Source organism: Danio rerio, chromosome 11, assembly GCF_052040795.2.
Source record: "Danio rerio strain M-AB ecotype USA chromosome 11, GRCz13ab, whole genome shotgun sequence".
In the NCBI taxonomy this organism is placed as follows: domain Eukaryota; kingdom Metazoa; phylum Chordata; class Actinopteri; order Cypriniformes; family Danionidae; genus Danio; species Danio rerio.
Window position 1 is genome coordinate 23777006 of NC_141031.1, and position 21819 is coordinate 23798824.

The window sequence follows — 21819 nt, forward strand, 5'->3', positions numbered from 1 at the left end:
AAATTTTGTAGTTTTCCTACAAAGGAACTGCTGAAATTTAAATCTGGTTTGTATAACATATGGAATATAAAGTTTACTTAGCTGTTATAATTTTTGTTACTTTAATAATTGTTAAATTGACAACATAAATTGCTCTCATACTGTTTAACTACTGCCAAGAAGCTACTGCTGCTGTTTTTGGGGGAAAGGGGGAATGATCCTACATGTAAACTGTGGCTTGGAGAAGTTGCCTCTATGTTACATTTGAAGCGAATTAGATACTATTTGAAAAATAAAAAGTTTTGAAAGAAAACTTGAATAATTTGACAAAACTTGGCATCCTTTTATCTGTTACCTTGAAAAAACCCTATCATAATAATGCTTAGTTTCTGTGATGTTCTAATATGCTGTCATCATACTCTGTGGTACAAACAGGTCTGTGAAACAAGTTTGCTTGTTTTTTTTTTATTATGATTTTTTATTTACTTTGCCTATATATGTGGACAAAATATGCAAACAGAGAACTATCTAACTATCTAACTAACTGTCTTCAATAAAAATTATTTGACAAAAAAAGTGTTAAATTATTCCATTTGGTGTCATTGTGAGTTTATGTAAATTGTCATGTTTTATGTTTACTTAAATTTTTATATTTACACATACTTTTTTAAAGTTTCAAAATACTGCTAAAATAAAAAACAACTGTGAATTAAAAAAATCTTCAGTATCATCTAACATCTATTTGGGGTTCTTTTAAAATTTTATCAGTTCTGAAAATATTGACTTGGGGCCATTATCTTAATTAAAAGCAAATAACACCAACCATATTCTGCATACCAACCTCATTCTTAAGCATTGGACATGTTACTAAAGTGCTTTGACAGGAAAAATGTAGACTTTTCCTTCTGAAATTTATTTAAAATTATATTTTTTTCAAATACAATCCTGTGTTCAGGTCTGGGCAGATTATATTAGATTTATTAGATTGAAATAACAGATAAAAAAAGCCCATGTATACACCACCCACAGAGTGTCCTTTAAAAGAAATCTGGACAAAGTGGACAAAAGAAATGAATTAATACACCAGGTATAATCATAAATAAAAAGTGCAAACAGCCTGCATGACATTCGAGAGCAATCCAAACTCCATCTCCCATCATCACCTTTCCATTCCGAGTATATAAATGTCGTTTTCATGAAAGAGGGAAGAATCCTCACTGTAACACTCTGAGTGGAGAGGAGAGTATAAGTGATTTCTGCTGGAAAAAGTGTGTAGAGTATGTGACAGCGAGCTCTCGTGAGCGTAGGAGTTGTAATTGAAATAAAGGACATCATGTGTGTCTGTGTGTGTGTGTGTGTGTGTGTGTATAGTGGGAAGCTGAAGTGTGGATCTCTCCTGTCGATTAACTCTGCTCACTGTATCTGCTGACATTCAGAGAGAGACGCACATTCAAAAAAAAAGAGAGGAAAAACCCTAATTAGAGTAGTTTGCCTGAAAAAAAACTCCACTTTGTGGTTTAGGCGTTTATAAAAATGCCTGTTTTAAAATAGAATGCATGTGATAATGTTCTTAAGCGGAGGACTTCTTCTTTCCTCCAGGTTTGAGAAAGTAAATCACCTGAAGTGAGAAAGCTGTGAATCACATTTTGTCAGATTTTATCAGCGAGCGAGCAGAGGCGACTTCAAACGCGACCCGGATATCCTGTGACTGCAGGAAAAACAAACTGTGGCAGACATTCATTTTTCTAGAACACTCCTTGCGGTGAACCAAAGATGTCTGACATATGATTATTTTGGCAGCACTTTATTTTAGAGTCTAGTATTGCATTGATACTATGCTTATTATAAAAACAGCAACTGAGCAGTAAATATGTACTTTTACTTTTTATAAAGAATAGGGAGCCTATATTTTTTACTTTTTTTAATTGTGACATTACCGACTCAGGCTCTTTCTGATTATGTAACCCTATATAATTTTACTGAGAGATCAAAAAATTAAAAAAGCACCAACTGACCCGCCAGCCCCCTTCCCTAAACGCAACTGCAGTGTTTTAAAAAGTAATCCAGAAAAAGAAAAGCCCCCCGATTTTTACCACATTTTCAGATTTACCACATTTCTCACTCTGTTATTAACTTGTTTATTTTATTTTGTAGCTTTTGTTTTTTTCTGCTCTGTGCCCCAAGTCAGCTGACGTATATTTTGAGCTACCGGACAAACTAGTAAGGTAAGCGGTCATCTGAAATGTGAGAAAAGAAACAGTGCCATACCACTCCGTAGTGTTTGTTTTTGAAGATGAAATGCAGCCATATGTGGCTCTGAGTACATAATTTACATTCTCCAAAAGCGTATCTAGGTTACATTTTCAGAATGAGCCTATGTTGGACATAACATTCAAAAGATTTCTTATTATTTTCAACTAAATCTGAACAATATTAATGCGTTTTTGTTTGTTCAATTGCTTATGTGCAATATGTGCAACTGAGGATTGTTTAGCAATGTTGTCATCTGTCAAAACAGTTTTCAAAATGCAACGGAAAAACTTGTAAACAGCCAAAACAAATAATTTTTTTAATTTCTGTGTCTCTACTGGCAGAAAATATTGTCAGTTTCCATACCAATAAATAAAGAGAGTCACCAAAATTACATAAAATATTCTCATACTTCAGCTTTATAGACATTTATATATAAATAAATCCTATATTTCATTACAACAATAAATGTCTGGTAAAATAGTATTTTGGTAGCACATTTAGAGCCTAGTTCTGCATGTAGATACTATATATGCTCATTATGTTATTAAAAAAATGGGTGAGGCAGTGGCGCAGTAGGTAGTCTGTCGCCTCACAGCAAGAAGGTTGCTGGTTCGAACCTCGGCTCAGTTGGCATTTCTATGAGGAGTTTGCACTTTCTCCCTGTGTTCGCGTGGGTTTTTTCCGGGTGCTCCGGTTTCCCTCACAGTCCAAAGACATGCTGCAGGTGAATTGGGTACGCTAAATTGTAGTAGTGAATGAGTGTATGAGGGTGACAGGCAAAGACGACAGGCCGGTAGGAATGTGTAAAAAAGTCGTTATCATATGGACAAGTCTAAAAGGCTTGTTCCAAAAGAGCCGACCCCGCAACCCCACGGGACTAAGGCCAAAGAAGAAGAAGAAGAGATGTTATTAAAAACAATAACTGATAGAATAACCAGTAGAAATACTCTGAACCTAACCTTGTTTTACCCAGTACTTTCTTGCATAAATGCACCTACAGTAATACAAAAGAAAGTACACTATGCATGATTCTATATGTAAATGTTTTTTAAACAGATGAAAACCTACCCAACAGGTCTGAGGTCACAAGAGGCACATTTGAACAATATGCCCTTCCTCTATTGAAGAATGACTTTCATTGTTAAATGTTATAAGTCGTTCTTTAAAGAAAAAAATGAGAGTTAAACAAATGGAGGAAAGAAAATAACGAACAGTACAAGTGCAGGGTGTTACCATGAACATAACAAAGGTGCCTTAGGGCCTGACCTGTGCAAATATAAGCTCACAGAGCTGACACGACACCAGAGAAAAGGGCACGGCTGCCAATAACATCAGACAGTCATCACACAGTAATCGCTGTATGTCATGCAGGTGTTCTTATGCCAAAACACTGCTTTTCATGCACCTGTCTTTTCTATGAGATTTTGAGCTGTTTGTTTTTTTATCACAATTTGTGCATAATTTTAAGGATGATTTCTCAAACTTGAGTTTTCTTTCTTGATTAAGCCGTAAATCTCCATTCTGTAGCACTTCTAGTCAAATCTATACTCTGAAAGTTTGTATAGAGGGACCTGTGCATACATAATTTGCCTGATTATATATTTTATTCTACAAGGAATTGTTATAATATAAAATGTTATTATAATGTAATAACACATCTCTTAATACGACAAAAACATTTAATTTAAAACATGACTTTATTTAATGTTTTTTTTTCTTGTAGAAATGTATGCAAATTAGTGCATACTAAATTAGCAATGCCTAATTTGCATATTTAAACATTACATTTTATAAACATGTAACTAAATATTAATATCTATTTTTATTTCTTTACCTTGTTTACCTGCAGTGTCTCAATGGACAGTTCACCTAAAATTCTGTCATCATTTACTCACCCTTTACTTCTAAACCTGCTTGACTCCATTTCTTCTGTTAATCACAATAGAGAATATTTTTAAGGATGCTGAAAACCTGTAACCGGTGACTTCCTTAGAAGGAAAAACAATACTCTGGAAGTCAATGGTAGCAGGATTTTGCTTTGGAACAAGTAAAGAGTCAGTAAATAATAAATTTGTTGGTGTACTATCTCTTTAAGGACAGCATACGGCTCCTCAGACTGAACTCAATGCTCTTAGTGTCAGTTTCAAGCAGTGTGCAAGTCATCTCCATCTGTAGCCACTGAACAGCCTCAAAACCTGCTTCTAAGAGACGCGGCATGCGCTGGTTATCAGCGTGAGAACTGTACTAACATGAAATACAGGAAGTGAGCAGCAAGTGTTCGCCAACATCAATTCTAGGGAAGCCTATGGTGTTCAGAGGAAATCTCTTTTTACTCGGTGTGTGTGAGTGACTGCTAATGCATTGCTAATGTACTTTGCTAATGCACTGGCTTGAGTTGCAGTAATGCCTGCTATGGCTGGTCAGACACAGGTGAGCAAATGGGAGTCTATATATAGAGAGATTAAGAGTCCCCCAGTTCACTGTTGCATACATGATTTTTCATTGATTTTTTATATATATATATATATATATATATATACATATACATATATATATATATATATATATATATATATATATATATATATATATATATATATATATATATATATATATATATATATATATATATATATATTTATTCAATTCAGATGCAAAAACCTCTAGGTGCCACCGGAAATATTCCTCAAAGATTAGCATTTTTATTAGCCTCATGTTTATGTCCAGTTATCTCACTTTAAACAGCAATGAAAATAACCTATTCTTTGCACTATGAGTAACATTACTGAAACTAATGCTAATTTTACATGCAAATTTCAGACAGCATTTATAGATATGCAATAGTTAATTAAGCATTGCTTTTAAATGTTCATTTAGTTTTTAATAGTGTTTACATTTGTTTTTAGAATTTATATATATATATATATATATATATATATATATATATATATATATATATAAATATAAATATATATATATATATATATATATATATATATATATATATATATATATATATATATATATATATATATATATATATATATATAATTAAAACACAGTATATAAATAAAATTGCATTCAGACAGATTTGAGAGATGAACTAACTGATGATGGATTAAGACAGACAGACAGAAACATACAGACAGAATGAATTATAGATCGAACAATGGATAAATCGAATCGATAGAGCAATAGATATATCGAACGATAGAACAGTAGACAGATAGAATGATAGAACGATAGATCAAACGATAGAACGATAAAATGATAGATAGATTAAACGATAGGACGTTAGATCGAACGAAAGTATGGATGGATAGATGGAATGATAGGATGGATGGATAGGTCGAACTATAGGTTGTATGGATAGATAGGATCAAATGATACGATCGATAAATGGATTGATCGAACGATAGGATTGATGGATGGAAAGATCAAACAATTGGATGTATGGATGGATGGATGGATGGATTAGATAGAACGAAAGGATATATGGATGGATTGATCGAACAAACGAAGGGATGGATGGATGGATAGATACAGTAGATCAAATGATAGGATGATGGATGGATAGATCGAATAATAGGATGCTTGGATGGATAGTTTGAACGATAGGATGGATGGATAGTTCGAACGATAAAATGGATGGATAGTTCGAACGATAAAATGGATGGATGGATCGAACAATTGGATGAATGGATGGATGGATGGATGAATAGATTGAACGATAGGATGGATGGATGGATCGAACGATAGGACAGATGAAAAGATGGATAGATGGATGGATGATTAAATCGAACGATAGGATGAATTAATGGATAAATCAAACAACATGATGGATGTATGTATGTATGGATGGATGGATAGATAGATTGAATGATAGGATGGATGGATGGACAGATTGAACGATAGGATGGATGGATGGACAGATTGAATGATAGGATGGATGGATGGATGGATGGATAGATAGATTGAACGATAGGATGGATGGATGGATGGATGGATGGATGGATGGATGGATGGACCGATTAAATGATAGGATGGATGGATAGATTGAACTATAAGATGGATGGATGAATGGATGGATGGACGGATGAATAGATGGATAGATGGATGGATGGATGGATGGATGGATGGATGGATGGATGGAACGATAGGATAGATGAATGTATGGATGGATGGATCAAATGATAGGATGGATGTATGGATGGATGGATGAATAGATAGATTGAACGATAGCATAGATGGATGGACAGATGAATGGATAGAATGATATAGATAGAAAGATAGAACAATAAATAGAATGATAGATAAAACAACAGACAGACAGACAGACAGACAGACAGACAGACAGACAGACAGACAGACAGACATAGATAGATAGATAGATAGATAGATAGATAGATAGATAGATAGATAGATAGATAGATAGATAGATAGATAGATAGATAGATAGATAGATAGATAGATAGATAGATAGATAGATAGATAGATAGATAGATAGATAGATAGATAGATAGATTTGTTCATTTCAAGCATTCCTCATGTATGTTTGATATATTACAGCAGTACAGTACAAATACTGATCCAAGCCCTTGTAAATAGATGTGAGACTTCATATCTCAGCATGCTTTCAAAGATTTATCTGCTCTGAATTGATTTTGCTCATGTGTTTCTCTCTGTCGCAGTGAAGGAATGAATCCTGATGCTCTGCTTCCTCCCACACGCCTCTCTTTCTCTCTCTCCCTCTCTCTTTCTCTCATTACTGGGTCAAGTGTGCAGTAGGAGATCAGTCCTCCTCACTGCAGCTCTGCACACATGCAATACACTACAATAAACAGCACATCAGCAGAACAAGCACTATGCCTTCAGTCATTCCAGTGCCTTTCATAAAAATGCTCTCCATTATCTGGGAATTACGCTTGGGTCTGTTTTGCTTTTATGCATCGTGGAATACCTATAGCAAGTTAACATGGTGATTTGTTTGTGCAATCAGCATCTACAGTATGTAACCTTAAACAGCCATTCGTATTAGCAGCTATCATAATGGTTCAGCCGAAAATGTACATTTACTTATCAACTGCTCACCCTAAAGTGAGTCTCTGTTTTCTGTTGAACACACAAATGAATATATTTTAATAACATACATTGGTAGCCACTGACATTAATTGCAGAAAAAAAGATTGAAGGAGACCAGTTTTCAATCCTTTTCAAAATATCTTTTCTTTGTGTTTAAATGATGAAAGAAACTTAAAAAAGAACAATTTGTTTGGAACAAAAGGAGGCAGAGGTGATTTTTTGGTGAACCGTCCCTTTAAGAAGTTTCTGCTGTAAATATTTTCAGGAAAGGCACCACTTCTGTAACATCTACCATATTGGAGACAAAATAAGCTCTCATCATTGATACAGCAAAACCCTGAACAAACGGCTGATGTTTGCATGACTTTGCCTATTCAAATGTTGACGGCCCCATGGCTGCCCTTGAAGAGGAAGCTATTTCATTCTTGTTCCCTTCCTTAATGGCTGTCAGTTCAGTCTAAAATCAACAAAAAATGAGATTGAAGAAATAGTCCAGCCAAAACTGAACATTTTCTCACCGTTTACTCCCTCTCAAGTGCTTCCATTTTCATTTTCCCATGGAACACACATCTTTATTGATATTACTGAAGAATGCTGCAGTCACTGAATTGCCTTTTTATGAAAGACACTCAAATAGGTCTTTAACAAGTACAGTATGAATAAATAATTGACTTCTTTTTTGGGTGAACGGCTGCTTTAAACCAATTTAAGATGTGTATAAAGAAGGTTTCAATGTTGTTTTGGAAGCTTCTGGAATAATTAATGAACGCAGAAGCAGTAGCATTTATCAAGTCACTATTACTCAAAGAGCCTGCTTTAAAAGCCTTTGTTTAACTTGGCAATGTAAATAGGAAATGTATTATTGATCCATAAAGCAATATTAATCCCATAACTTGCAAAAAGAATGCGCACACTGAGATGAGAACGCAAGCTAATCTTCCATTTATCCATCCCTGGGGTTCTTCTGAGAGGGCTTTTAGAGATGCTAAGAAGAATTTGTACAAGTTAACTTCACCTTCACTCTCTGTCTGTTCAAGCAGTGCTTATTTTGTGTTCAGCAGAAGCAAAACAATGTACAAATACTTTAATAATCCAAAATAATTACTAAACGAGATCTTATCACAGACAAGTAAACATAAATCTAACGTCCGTCAGCCAATAGCTGAAATTATAAGTAACGCCCTGCACCTAGCGACACGATACACAAACAATCAACAGCCCTGCTGGTAACACTAGGGTAGACCTGCAGGAACCTTTTTGTCAGGCTTTTTGTCAGGCTGTACTGCTTAGAAGAACAAACATGCAACAAACTATTAAGCCAAACTATCAATCTACAGCATTTAAAACACAGCTTACTTCATCATTTGTTTGAGGCTAGTAAGATTTTATTGGTCACAATTTAAGGTAAGATTCTCACTATATATATTAATAAATCATTTATGACTTTTGCCTGAATAAAATAAATCTGCTGCTTATTAATAGTTACCAATGTAGCAGTAATGTTTGTATTGGGTAAGATTATAAATGTAGAATAAGATCCTGCAGAATATGTGCTTTATAAGGCCTGATAAACAGCCAATCTCTTAATAATAATCCAGTAATAAGCCCAACACAGACTCATACTGAAAACGTACCTCTATATATATTTCTGGACAGCGCTAAATACGTCTGAAGAGGAATGTTATTTTTTTTTTGCAGTTTTTGTTTTCGCAAATCCACCAGAGGCTGCTGTGTACACTTCTCTCAAAATTTTCTCGCGAGTGTCATTTGAGCCTGCTATTCTCACGTAAATCCACCAGAGGCCGCTGTCGACTGTTTGACTAACTGACTGACCAATCGACTGACCCACCCTCCTCCTTCCCTAAACCCAAGAAAAAACTGATTTTTATCAAGTTTGCAGATTTTACCACATTCCCATTCTTTTGTGTACTTGTTTATTTTATTTTTTGACTTCTGTTTATGTCCTACCCGCTTTCTGGAACCGTTCTTCACCGGATTCGAACCTCGTAATTGTGATCAACTCCTCTCTGCGTCTCAAGTTCGCCAACATACATGTCGAGCTAACTGGCCAAACAGAATGGCCAAACGAAATGGCACCGAAAAGGAAGGGCGTCATACCGCCCCGTATCGTTTATTTTAAAAACGAAATGTAGCCATACATACTTCTGGCTACATAATTTGCGATCTCCAGAAATGTATATAGGGCTACGTTTCTAGAATGAGCCTATGCTGCAACCAGCTACTAGTGGAAAGTGAGAATTGGTCCTAAAGTACTAAAGTAAGCAAAACTAAATTTTATTTATTATAAATTAAAAATAATAATAATTATTTGCTGCATTTCAATTACCAAGAATGGGCTGACTTGCACAAAAATAACATTTAGAATGTTACAAAAATTAATTAATGTTTTTCTTTTGTTCTTTTAAACTTTGTTTCCACAAAATAATCCTGAAAAATGTCTATTTTTTTACCCCCGAAGGGTCATGTGAAACTGAAAATTAAAGTAATTACTTCTGAAACTTTAACCTTGCATGTCAGAAATAATTAAAATAACAGTTTTATAAAATTGCAATACTATCTCACAATCTCCTTTTTTTTATCAAACATCTGCACATGTCAAGACACTTCATTCAAAAACATTACGAAGTCTTACCAACCTCAAACTTTTGTACAGTATTCCCCAATATAAAACACTCCAAACCAAATGATTTGAACCGTGCCCACTGAATGTCCTCAAATTGACAGCTCACGTTGTGTCCAGACATAGATGAGAACAGGATAAATAATTCACATCCTGAGAAGCTCTTTCCAAACCTGATACTGCAGAAAGTGATGTAAGGCTGGTCAGCCCAGATACAGGAGTGTTTGAGGACATGTAGTATTCTTTCCACTTCTGTGCTTTTCAGAATACAACTTTAATCTATACTCTGACCAACTTTTTTTTTTTTTTTTTTTTTTTTTACAGTCAGCAACTATGTCACTATGAGATATATAGAGGCCTAAAGGAACAGGAAGTCAGTGTAAAAGCTATGAGGTCTTGTAAAATAACACATTCTCTGATTCAGGGAAGGACGGGCCTTTCTGGCACAATCAGCAGCCATTTCCTTCCCCTCACAGCATTAAAAAGCTCTGAGGGTGTGAGAGCGCACTTTATGTATGTACCCTGCCATGCTTAAAAGAGTCTATGCTGAAGGTCGAGATGTGCAGCTTATGAGCTAAAGTAAAAGCAATTTGCATTAAGGTTTTTGGTGGATAGTATTGGCTCAAACTGTACAGCGTTGTGTTAAATGAAACTTCAGTTCTTCAGCTCAAGTATTAAATACTTATTAAATTAGTGTAAAACAGAGCCTTAAAATGGTCATGCATTCCTTAATCCTTCTTAAGGAACATCTTTAAGCTCTTATAATCATTGTAAGTTTAAGTAACCTCAATGCAATGGTGCATTAGCCACCTACTAACCCCCTTTTGGCTGTCACCTTAACAGACACTTTAATACAAAGCATCTTACAGGGCATTCAAGGTATACATTTTAATCCGTCCATGAGAGTCAAACAAACAGCCTTGCAGAGTGGAAACACTGGCCTTTATTTTATCTACTCATTTCAAGAATGCAAAACGAAACGGGAAAGCTTAGATTTCAGTTAGAGTTCCAAAATGGCAGAAATATTAAGCTTCTGAAATGACAGCAAAGGAAAGTAATAGATGAGCTTATTTTGCATCAAATCATTTAAGTTCTAGAGAGCTAATCAATCTTTAAACAGAGTCTGGAGTCATTCTAAAGAGCAAAGGTTTCTTGCTGAGACATACACTCAGAAAAAAAGGTGCAAAGCTTTCAGTGAAGCTTTCAAAATGTTCACACTTGTACTTCATGTACACCTAGAGGGTAAATACTTTTTAGAACTTAAGGGGAAAGCATTAGTATCTAAATAGTTCATATTAGCAGGAAACCTTAAAAATACTTATTAGTAAGGACATGAACTAGTATTGATGGTGCATATTAGCACCCTAAAAAAAGGCTAATGTATAAGTCCCTAAAATTAACAAATTACTTCTTAAATGTAAATATAAGTAACGGAACAACACTCTAAAAACTACTGTGCTTTTTCAACCAATATCTGGTTTAAATATCGACAAACACATAAAATTTAACCAGTTGACAGCTTTGTGCCATTTTCTCAGAGAGTGCACACATGTCCAATACAAAATCTTTCATCTTACTTTAACAACCTGAACAGTGCTGAACATAATGCAAGGAAACCCACAACAGACAGGCTGTGTTTTCAGTCAAAACACATTAGGTCATAAACCTGTTCTGAATGCATCCAAAACACCTTTCTTACAATTCAGCAGTTAGCAGCATAAAGAAAACAGCACTTCCGTGTAAACGCTTCTCATTTTTTTGCTATTAGGTGCAAATGCACTCACTCAGTCTTCACCAACCCATCAGCCTTGCATTCATACACTACCTTTTCTACTTGTTTTGCCTGTGGACGCCGGAAGAATGAGGTTTTGGCGGTGAAGAAGGAGAAATCGTCGCTCTCCTCATCCAGGCTGCAGTATCCACTGCTCATGCTATTGCTGCCGGTCATTTGCGGGGTCGGATCCAGTTTGGGGGACTCCCTACACGGGTCTTCGTGGGACCAAATGCACCATTCCAGGTTCCAGGGATGGGAAGGGGAGGATGGGTTGGGAGCGGGGGACCACAGCTTCAGGTGAAGGGCCAGAGCTCCACGTGCTCCCGGAAACAAGCCCTGAAACTTCTCTCAGAGGTATCTGATGCTCAGTTCCTGTTTCCACAGGTCACAAACAGGCAGAAGTACCTTCTCTCGCTCCTGTCAGCCAATAGCCTGCTGATCTAAACCCACGACAACTGCTGGAGATGAGAAAAACAGCCCAAGGTGCAGGAAAGCATGTCAGTGCACATAAATTGCTGGTCTTGTCATCCACCAACTCGCATGCAGTCACACAGCCTTGCCATCAAAAGGGCTAAAGGTGTGAGAATGTTGCACGAACATTGTGTTGCATCTTCCTTGAACCGGCTCAGATGGATGCAGGAGTCTCCGGTAAAGCTGCGACGAAAGACAGCAGAAAATCAACCTGCTTCACAGTGACTGAGTGAGCGGAGAACTGACGTACTGCACCTCCCTCCCTTCCTCCTTCTCTCACACCACCGCGCACGCTCTCTCGCTCTCTCTCTCTCTTTCTCGCTCCACCATCTGTGGTTGGGTCTGTTATCTGCCTACAAGCTTGCGCAAACACCCTCCTCCTTCCCCCTCCCTCCTCCACTATCGCTCTTCCTGCATGCAACTGCTCTTTGCTCAACTCAAGACATTTCCCATTGAAGAGAAAAAGAGACTGAGAGAAGGCAAGAAAGAACGAAAGAGAATAGACCAGAGGAGCGGGAGGAGGAAAGAGAGGAAAAGGAGAGAGATCTCTGCATGTGGTCTTGCAGAGGCTATTTTACATAGTACCTGATATGCAAAATTGCCCTTGATGGCAGGCAGAATGAATTCAGAGTATTGTTGAAAGGCACTGAGACGTTAATATAGGCAGCATTGAAAAAGAGATCTTATGTTTTATCAGTTTGGAAAAAATAAGGGACGATGTGTAATCACTTGATCATTATATTAAAAAAGGTGGTTTTGTATCAATCTAACAGGGTTTACTTGATAAAATTATATCATGAGTTATATCATAAATAAAGAGATGGGCTCAACCAACAAGGACTTCCAGGACAACACATACACTTAATACACAGTTTCATTCTATCTACAATATATATTTTTTTTATTCCTGCGGAACCTTTAGTAAAATAAAATAAAATCAAATAAATAAAATAAAATCTGCAGACTCCTTGTGGGTCTACCTATGTGCAATGAAATTGCAGGTTAACTATGTCTGTAGATAATAACGTATATTTGATTGTAACTTTAACTTAATTTAATTGTAATCCAATAACGTGCACTTTTTGAAAAGCTGCTTTGAAAGAATTATTAATTTAAATAATTAATGCTATACAACTAAACTTGAATTGAACTGAATAAATCTCAAAGCATTTTGACTAATATGACCTAGTATAAATAAAAGAATGAATGAATAAATGAAATTAATAAAATATTTAAATTTTTTAAAATAATTATCTAATTAAATATTCCAAATAAAATAAACATGTGTGTGTATATAAAAACACATATTTACCAAATAAATAATAAATGAAATGATAAAAAATATATGAATGCAAAATCACATTAAATATTTAACAAATTGCTATTTAGAATAAATAATTAGTAAACATTTGAGTTCAGATTTTTTTCTTATATAATGAAAGAACCACAGTCAAATGAGAAACATGAAAATAAACTGACTGCAAGCAGTTAGAATGGTCAATTACAATAAAGCATTCTAAACAAATCATTCCTTTTGGGATATACTATAAAATATTGCATTCTTCCAATCAGAATCAAATCTTTTCTCTGCTGCATTTCACTTCTGCATAAACAAAATCCACCATTGTGCCCTGCAAATACTGTTTTCTCTAATAATAAATAACCTGTGATGTTCCTCATTTGTAAGTCACTTTGGATAAAAGCTTCTGCTACATGATTTAATGTAAATTTAAATATGCCAGAGAGCCTTTAAAAGCCACAGGTAGAATTCAAAGGCCTCACTGATAATCATTACTGTTGCACATTCTATAAATAATTCATCACACTGTAATGTCCTGCTGCCTCTGCACTGCATGAGCAATCTAACACTAATAGTAATAAACAGAGAGCAATCGTTTGAATGGAACCTTTAAGAGATGTCTTCCTGATGGACAAGAAAACAGCATCTAAAACAAAAGCAAATTAACCATACAAACACTGCAGACTAAGAAAAACCAGAGCGTCACAACATTAAATGTACATATGTTCCACCGCAGGTCAAAATTAAAGTTGACATCTGATCTCTCCTTGCAGCCATCAGGGCTTTTGGTCTTAACCTTTGACCGTGACCTTGAGCGCATTATTAGTCCAGCTGGAGCACCATTATACGTTAGATGTGCACAAGATAAGCATATAAAATCAAATCACTGTCATATACATTCGGCTATCAACAAGAAATGAGTCACAGTGGTCAACCATTTGGTATTTTAATAATAATAACTAAACTAATGGTGGTTCAACATCCAACTAGTTTATTTGAATTTAGTTTTAGCTATCTTGAAAAAATATAATCTTGTGTAAGATGGTACTGAAACTGGGACCAAAATGTATCAATACAAACTTTAAACAGAAATGTTTGCTGACCTTTATTATTATTCATTTTGATCAATTTCGTAATTCCTGAAGGCTTTTGTGGTTTTGAATACATTTGCCTATTGAAATGTTCAGGTAAAATAAAGCAAACTTAGAACATCCTTCTGTCTGTTGCTTGTTTTCATCACTTGAATTTTTAACTGAACAGCCAATCAGAGTTCTCTCTTTTAGTTACGTAGAGGTTTATTGTTGATGGCGGATGGTGATTGATCAATCAACCAAATGTTCAATAACAGTGTCCAACCAGTGCAGAACACAAGCAAAAACTAAACTGACATGTGCTCAGTGATGGCTACCACAACATATTGACAGTTGGCTTGGTGTATCAGGAGTCAAAACCTCAAAGCAATAGCTCACCCAAAATATGAATGTTTCTTTTTCATTTCCTCACAATAAAGTGGTTTTAAAAAAATGATGAATTTCTTTTATTTGTTGAACACAAAAAAAAAATGTATTCTGAAGAATCTTGGAATTTTCCAGCATTCTTCAGTTCTGTATATTTTCTTTTTTGTTCAACAGAACAAATAAACTCAAACATGTGTGGAACAATAAGTAAACAATCAAAGTATTATCATTTTTGAGTGAACAACCAATTTAAAGCACTTTCTAAATGCATCCTATGTAAACATCTAAAAAATGTTCTGACTGGCACCAAGTGAATCCAAACTCCAAATATACAAAATAAAATATAAAACTTTAAATATACAAGATTTCTATCTTTTCTTTTTCAGTGGAAGTTGTTTCGTCAATACGGTGAAAGTCAACTGTATCCAGCCAATGACTGATAGACAACACAATGCCAAGCCGGCATCGCAATCCCCAACCCTGCCCCCTATGCAGCAGCAACACGAAAAATACACACTCAGGCCCCGTTTACACTAATATGTCTTAGTTTTAAAATGACATTTTGGAATGTAAAGCGATCCACGTCCACACTGGCATCTAGCATTTCTAAAAAAGATCTCCATCCACACTATACCGCTGAAAACGCAGACTGTGCGCACGTCTGAGCTCCAGGCAGTCAGCGGGTGCTTTGAGCACAAAACCCCAGAGAGCAGTGCACGTCCCACAGTGTACCACTGGATCGCATCTCACTATTGTTGTTAAATGTGATATTTAATTCATCTTGTCTCTATCTACAGACTCTTTTGTCTTTTGAATCTTTCAGGTAATCTGTCACAGCATCAGTGCACTCAATCTTTTGCTTTCACGCTTTTACTAAGTAATTTTAGCAAAAACCTCAGATACTGTTGGTTGTGCATACAGACACAGATCACTCGGCCTATTTATGCCAGAGTCCCACAGAAAAAGTGATTGACAGGTGTTAATTTGTGAGTAACTTATCTTTATTTATTTAGGATTTGGTTATGGTTGAAACGGTTGGCTACAAATAATTATATTGTTATGAATAAATTAATGATTAATAAATAATTCATTCACCACTGCCTATGGCGATGATGCCATCGTCCATTGCAATGTTTCACATTAGACATTGTTTGATGCTAAATTGTTCGACATCACCCAACTCTAATTTAAACAAAATAACTTTAGTGTTTTGCAGAAGAAAGAAAATAATCTAAATAATATTTATAGCACATCAGTACCATCAACTTGATAATAACTTGTTAATTATTTAAAGGAATACACTGATATAAACAATACAGCTGATGTAACTAATTCTTTATATGTGGAAGCTAAAAACCGATATAAACCAATGAAATCAAACAAACAGAATGTCAACTGATTCTAATAAGGCAGCATATACAAAGTGCATCACTGTAATTATCTAACAGCCTTTTATTCCTTCAGCGACTAAATGCAATGCAATTCTTCACTGCGTTACTATGGGAAAACACTGGCAATATCCCAACTTGAAATGAGATCATTTATCACCACTTTTTTCATTTATTGCCTGCTTTAGTCTGGATTCTGCAGCAAGTAGACAATTTCTCACAAAGGGACATAAAAGACGAGAAGAAAGAGGTTGCCACTATAAACGAGAGGAGGCTGAAAGCCACTTTGGATTCTCTTTAGTCAGCATTATTAGATTCTCACTGAAGACCGCAATGGGCCACATTTCTGCCATCTTCTTTCAATGCAGCATGGCTTACACTATACATCTAGAGTCCATATTCATAAACGATGACAATCTGATGTGGTGTACGAGCTATGGATGGACATAAAAACATCATCACTAGCAGCTTATGACAAATTACCTTAAGCGTTGGCCTTGGGTCACATTATCATAATCAATGAGTTGGATGGCTGGAAAAGACAGAGGGGCTGAGCTCATTCAATATCCAAAGCCCCTGGGGAGAAGAAAGGTCCTCTTTTGGCTACTGTCAATATACCCCAATTAATTCTCGCAAGAACTCAATCGTTTCCCTCAAAAGAGCTTGCAAGGGGGTATATGCAATTGCCCAGGAAAACTTAATCAATACCATGGATGATGTGTGCAAAATCAAAGTAAACCACCCAGACTAAAAAAGCCACAATGAAACTGTGAGGGGCCTAAAATGGAGGGCAATACATGCAAGTGGAAAGTGTCATTTGTCACCGTCAAATACCGGCTGTAAAGTTGTCTAAAGTATGAAGTATGCAGTGAAGAGGCTTACAGATAATCGATGTGCCTGACAATGATAATGTATCTCAAACAATCCAGCATTTTTCTCTACAGGGAAGCAGATGGCTTTGTATTCCCTCCGCGTTTTAGTTCTAAACGTTTCTTCTTGTAATTGCTCTGCTATTGTGCTGGCGACACGTTCTGTGAAGAGTAACTGTAGGCTTGGTTAGATCATGACACTGGACTTGGCTCTTGTTTCACAGTGGTGTTAAATGCCGTTAGGACGCTCCATATGATATGTTTCTGATCCTGCTGTAACACCTCTCTTATTCTCGAACTTAGTTAAATAATGCAGATGGTTTCTGATTTCCAGGCCTGATGATGAGCAAACTGTGGAGGAGAAACAGTCTTAGCTCTGTTTGGTGGGCTCTCTGTGAAACAATGGTGTATTTATAACCCGTGACTATTCTTTACTGTTATCAGCTGTTACTGAATGTATTGTTCCTTCCTACGTCTTCAGATGCATAGAGCTCTGAACCAACAGGCTGAATTCTAGTAGCTATAGTTTATATATAAACTCATAACTTCCTGTGTGGTTTTTAAAAAACAACGAGTAAACATCAGGGCTGGGGAAAAAAAAAGAAGAAAAAAATATATATATATATAGAACGATAGAAAGAATGATAGATAGAAAACAATGATAGATATAAAGAACGTTAGATAGAAGGAACAATAGATAGAACGAATGATAGATAGAAAAAACAATAGAGCCATAGATAGAGCTTTAGGCTAGAATAATAGAATATTAATAGAATGATAAACTGATGGAATGATCAATAGAATGATGGATGGATGGATGGAAAACAATAGGTAGATGGATAGAATGATAGATAGAAAGATAGTATTGTAGATAGAACAATATATAGAACAACACATAGATAGGATGATCGAACGATCGAACAACGGTTTGACGGACGGACGGACGGATGGATGGATGGATGGATGGACTGAAGGATGGCAGAATAAATAGAACTATATAATGATGATAGAATGATAGATAGAACCAATGATGATGGATAGAAAAAACGGTAGATAGAAAGAACAATAGAGCCATAGATAGAACTTTAGATAGAACCATAGATAGAATGATAGATAGAACAATAGAACTATAGATAGAATGATAAAATGATAGGACGCTAGATAGAATGATGTATGGATGGATGATGGATGGATGGATGGATGGATGGATGGATGGATGGAAAACGATAGATAGACGGAGAGAATGATAGAATTATAGAAAGAATGATAGAATGACAGATATAACAATACATAGAATGATAAATGGATGGATGGAAGGATTGGCAGACGGCAAGATGAATAGAACTATAGAATGATGGATAGAATGATAGATAGAACCAAAAAATGATAGAAACCAAGAACGATACATGGAAAGAACGATAGAGACAAAACGATAGACAGAAAGAACGATAGACAAAAAGAACGATAGACAGAAAGAACGATAGAGCCATAGATAGAACTTTAGAGCGAGTGATAGATAGAACGATAGAACTATAGAAAGAACAATGGATAGAATGATAGAACTATAGATAGAATGACAGAATCATAGGACAATAGATATAATGATGGATAGAATGAGGTAGAATGATAGAATTATAGACAGAACAATAAAAAGAATGATAGATAGAACAATACATAGAAGGGATGATAGAACAATAAAACGATGGATGGATGGATGGAAAACAATGGATGGAAAACAATGGATTGATGGATGGATAGATGAAAAGACAGACAGATAGAAAGATGGAACAATATAATAATAGACAGATGGAATGATGTAATGATAGATAGAATAATAGATAATTAGAATGATAGAACGATGGATGATAGATAGATAGATAGATAGATAGATAGATAGATAGATAGATAGATAGATAGATAGATAGATAGATAGATAGATAGATAGATAGATAGATAGATAGATAGATAGATAGATAGATAGATAGATAGATAGATAGATAGATAGATAAAAATTACATCAGACACATTAATCAACTGGCATAACAACAGTTAATCCCTTTTTTAACAAGTTACTTCTGTTTGACTCTAGAATACGTCACATTACTGAAGTGAAATAAAACCGGATCCTCGTCAAGATCAAGATCACTTCCTGTGTCTTCATTCAGTCTTACAGCACAACAGAGCCACAAAACACACTGCAGATTCTGTTTTAGGAATCCACAGTAGAATAATGCACCGAGCAAACCCACACAGATCAGGTTATAAATGTGCTTTACTACAGCTCTCCTCCAAATGATGAAATCAGCCCATGCCCACACACACACACACACACACACACACACACACCCCAGGATCTCTTGCGTGGTTTTCAGGAATAAGCTGGCACGCCAAATTTACTCCACATTCACAGTGGATGCATCCATTACATAAAACACTCCAAAAGAATCTATGAATATCTGAATGAGCTGGATGACTCAAGTATAACATTTCACTTCATGACCTTAGTTTTCAGGACACACAAACACGCACATGGTGATCTGACTAGTTACACCACAGGAAATGTCACAGCGAGATGTCAAACATGGTACATGAAAAAATTAATAAAAATGGCACATGCTAATCAAAAAACATATGCTGTTTCTACAGAACCACACTGCTGTGGCGGTGTGAGTGCATGCGACACATTCAGAGTGTGTTTGTTTTGTGTGTCTGTGAATATGTACACACCCGAGGACAGGAAAAGGAAGTGTATGAGAGATGACAACAGCCTATCTGCACTACTATAGAGAGCCCCAAGCCGATGATGTGCCTCCAGCAGCTGGAGAAACAAGCCCTTAGCGCCCGGTTTACAGCACTTTCACGGCCAATAAATGCCAAGAGAATAAAAAACTGCTTCTATGGAGTTGCAAATTTATTCTTGTTTGTGCCTGATGTTGCAAAAGGGACCTTCAGGGGCTTTCAGATCAAATCAGCTAATATTTTCTGTGGTAAAACCGAAGGGATAAACAAGACCTCGGGAAGGAGCACTTACTGTTACGGAAGGGCAGTGAAGCTACAAAAACTGAATGATAATCCAAGGCTAACTGTGAGCTAGCACAGCAGTACTGGGGCTAATGTTTTGAGGCTAATAGGGGAGATGAGGGTTAGCGTAGTGTGTCTGCATGATATGAGGGACATTAGGATAATGTGCATGAAGAACATTTTGTGTTTTCATGAGGCAAAGACAATAAGAGATAGACAGAGCAGTTGAAGTTGTAAGCAATATGCTATGACAGGAAAAGTGTGAAGTATAGCAGAATACATAACGTAAAGCATCATTTATTTGATATATTTTTAACTAATATATAATGGCTAATTTATCAATTTGAAGCTATTAGCATATTAAATACAGCATAAACATGCATTGATTTATATTTATCCAAAAGTTCTGTCTAATTCTTGAATCCAATTAGCTGATAGCCATGCACTATTCTGCAATAACAGCCCTCCTACAGCCTCTTCAACCTTGTGTATTAAGGCTGATTCATACTTCTGCATCGAGCGCATGCATATGGTCCTGCGCAGCCTACACATGGCTGCATAGCCTGCTGTCACTGACATGCACCTCTTAAAAATGTAACTACACCTCGCATTGACGCTTAGCGTAAGCTTTGTGATTGGTCGACTTGGTATCGCTGACGACTTTGGGCGAAACAGAGAGCCACACAAGCCCGATGGAGCGAGTGTTTTTAAGTGTCAAGTCCTACACTTTTATCTGTCACCTCTCTTTTTTGGAACTCAATTTTAATTTTGGAAACCAGATCTAAATTTAGCGGTAACGGTTGGGTCGGGTAGAGAACGTCTAGCAGCAGGTGAAAAACGACTGAATATACAGCGGGAGTACTCAGTTGTGGAATAAAACCTGGCAGGAGTGGAACTAAAAATTCAGTCCCACTCAGATCTCTACATCCATCACCCTGCTGAGCAAAGACTGTTGATGTTCCACCACAAGATGGTGACAGAGACAGCATAATAAGCCCTTAGAGGAGAAAAATTCAGCGTTATTTCAAATAACAGGTGATCAAATCGGTGACACGGTGGCGCAGTAGGTAGTGCTGACCCCTCACAGCAAGAAGGTTGCTGACTCGAGTTTCGGCTGGGTCAGTTGGCATTTCTGTGTGGAGTTTGCATGTTCTCCCCGTGTTCGCGTGGGTTTCCTCCGGGTGCTCTGGTTCCCCCACAAGTCCAAAGACATGCGGTACAGGTGAATTGAGTAAGCTAAACTGTCTGTAGTGTATGAGTGTTAATGAGTGTGTGTGTGTTTCCCAGTGATGGAATGCGACTGGAAGGGCATCCGCTGCATAAAAACATGCTGGGTACGTTGGCAGTTCATTAGGCTGTGGCGACCCCAGATTAATAAAGGGACAAAGCCAAAAAAAAAAAAGGAATGAATGAATGACGAGATCAAATCATTATTAAACTGGTAAGTGACATTCTAAGTCGATCTCTCTCTTTTTTATGTTAGAGTGCTGCATTTAGTGTTTAGTGAAGTGTTTGCTTTGCTTTGGCTTTTTTTAGGGTTACATATTATGATCTCCCGATTGAAACAGAAATACTAGGGAAATC

General features: G+C 36.3%; 1 protein-coding gene across 2 annotated transcripts in view; it reads right to left on the bottom strand.

The window, feature by feature from the left end:
* rassf5 (Ras association domain family member 5) overlaps positions 1–21819 on the bottom strand; it is a 74814-nt gene that overhangs the window by 12336 nt on the left and 40659 nt on the right. The window contains exon 1 of one of the 2 annotated variants that reach the window (XM_087273633.1): positions 11781–12456. The exons of the other annotated variant lie outside the window; for it this stretch is intronic. Coding sequence (XP_087129759.1) covers positions 11781–11903 — 123 coding nt within the window. The 5' untranslated portion in view covers positions 11904–12456. Of the gene's footprint in view, positions 1–11780; positions 12457–21819 lie in introns of those variants that run through there. 2 annotated transcript variants of the gene reach the window in all.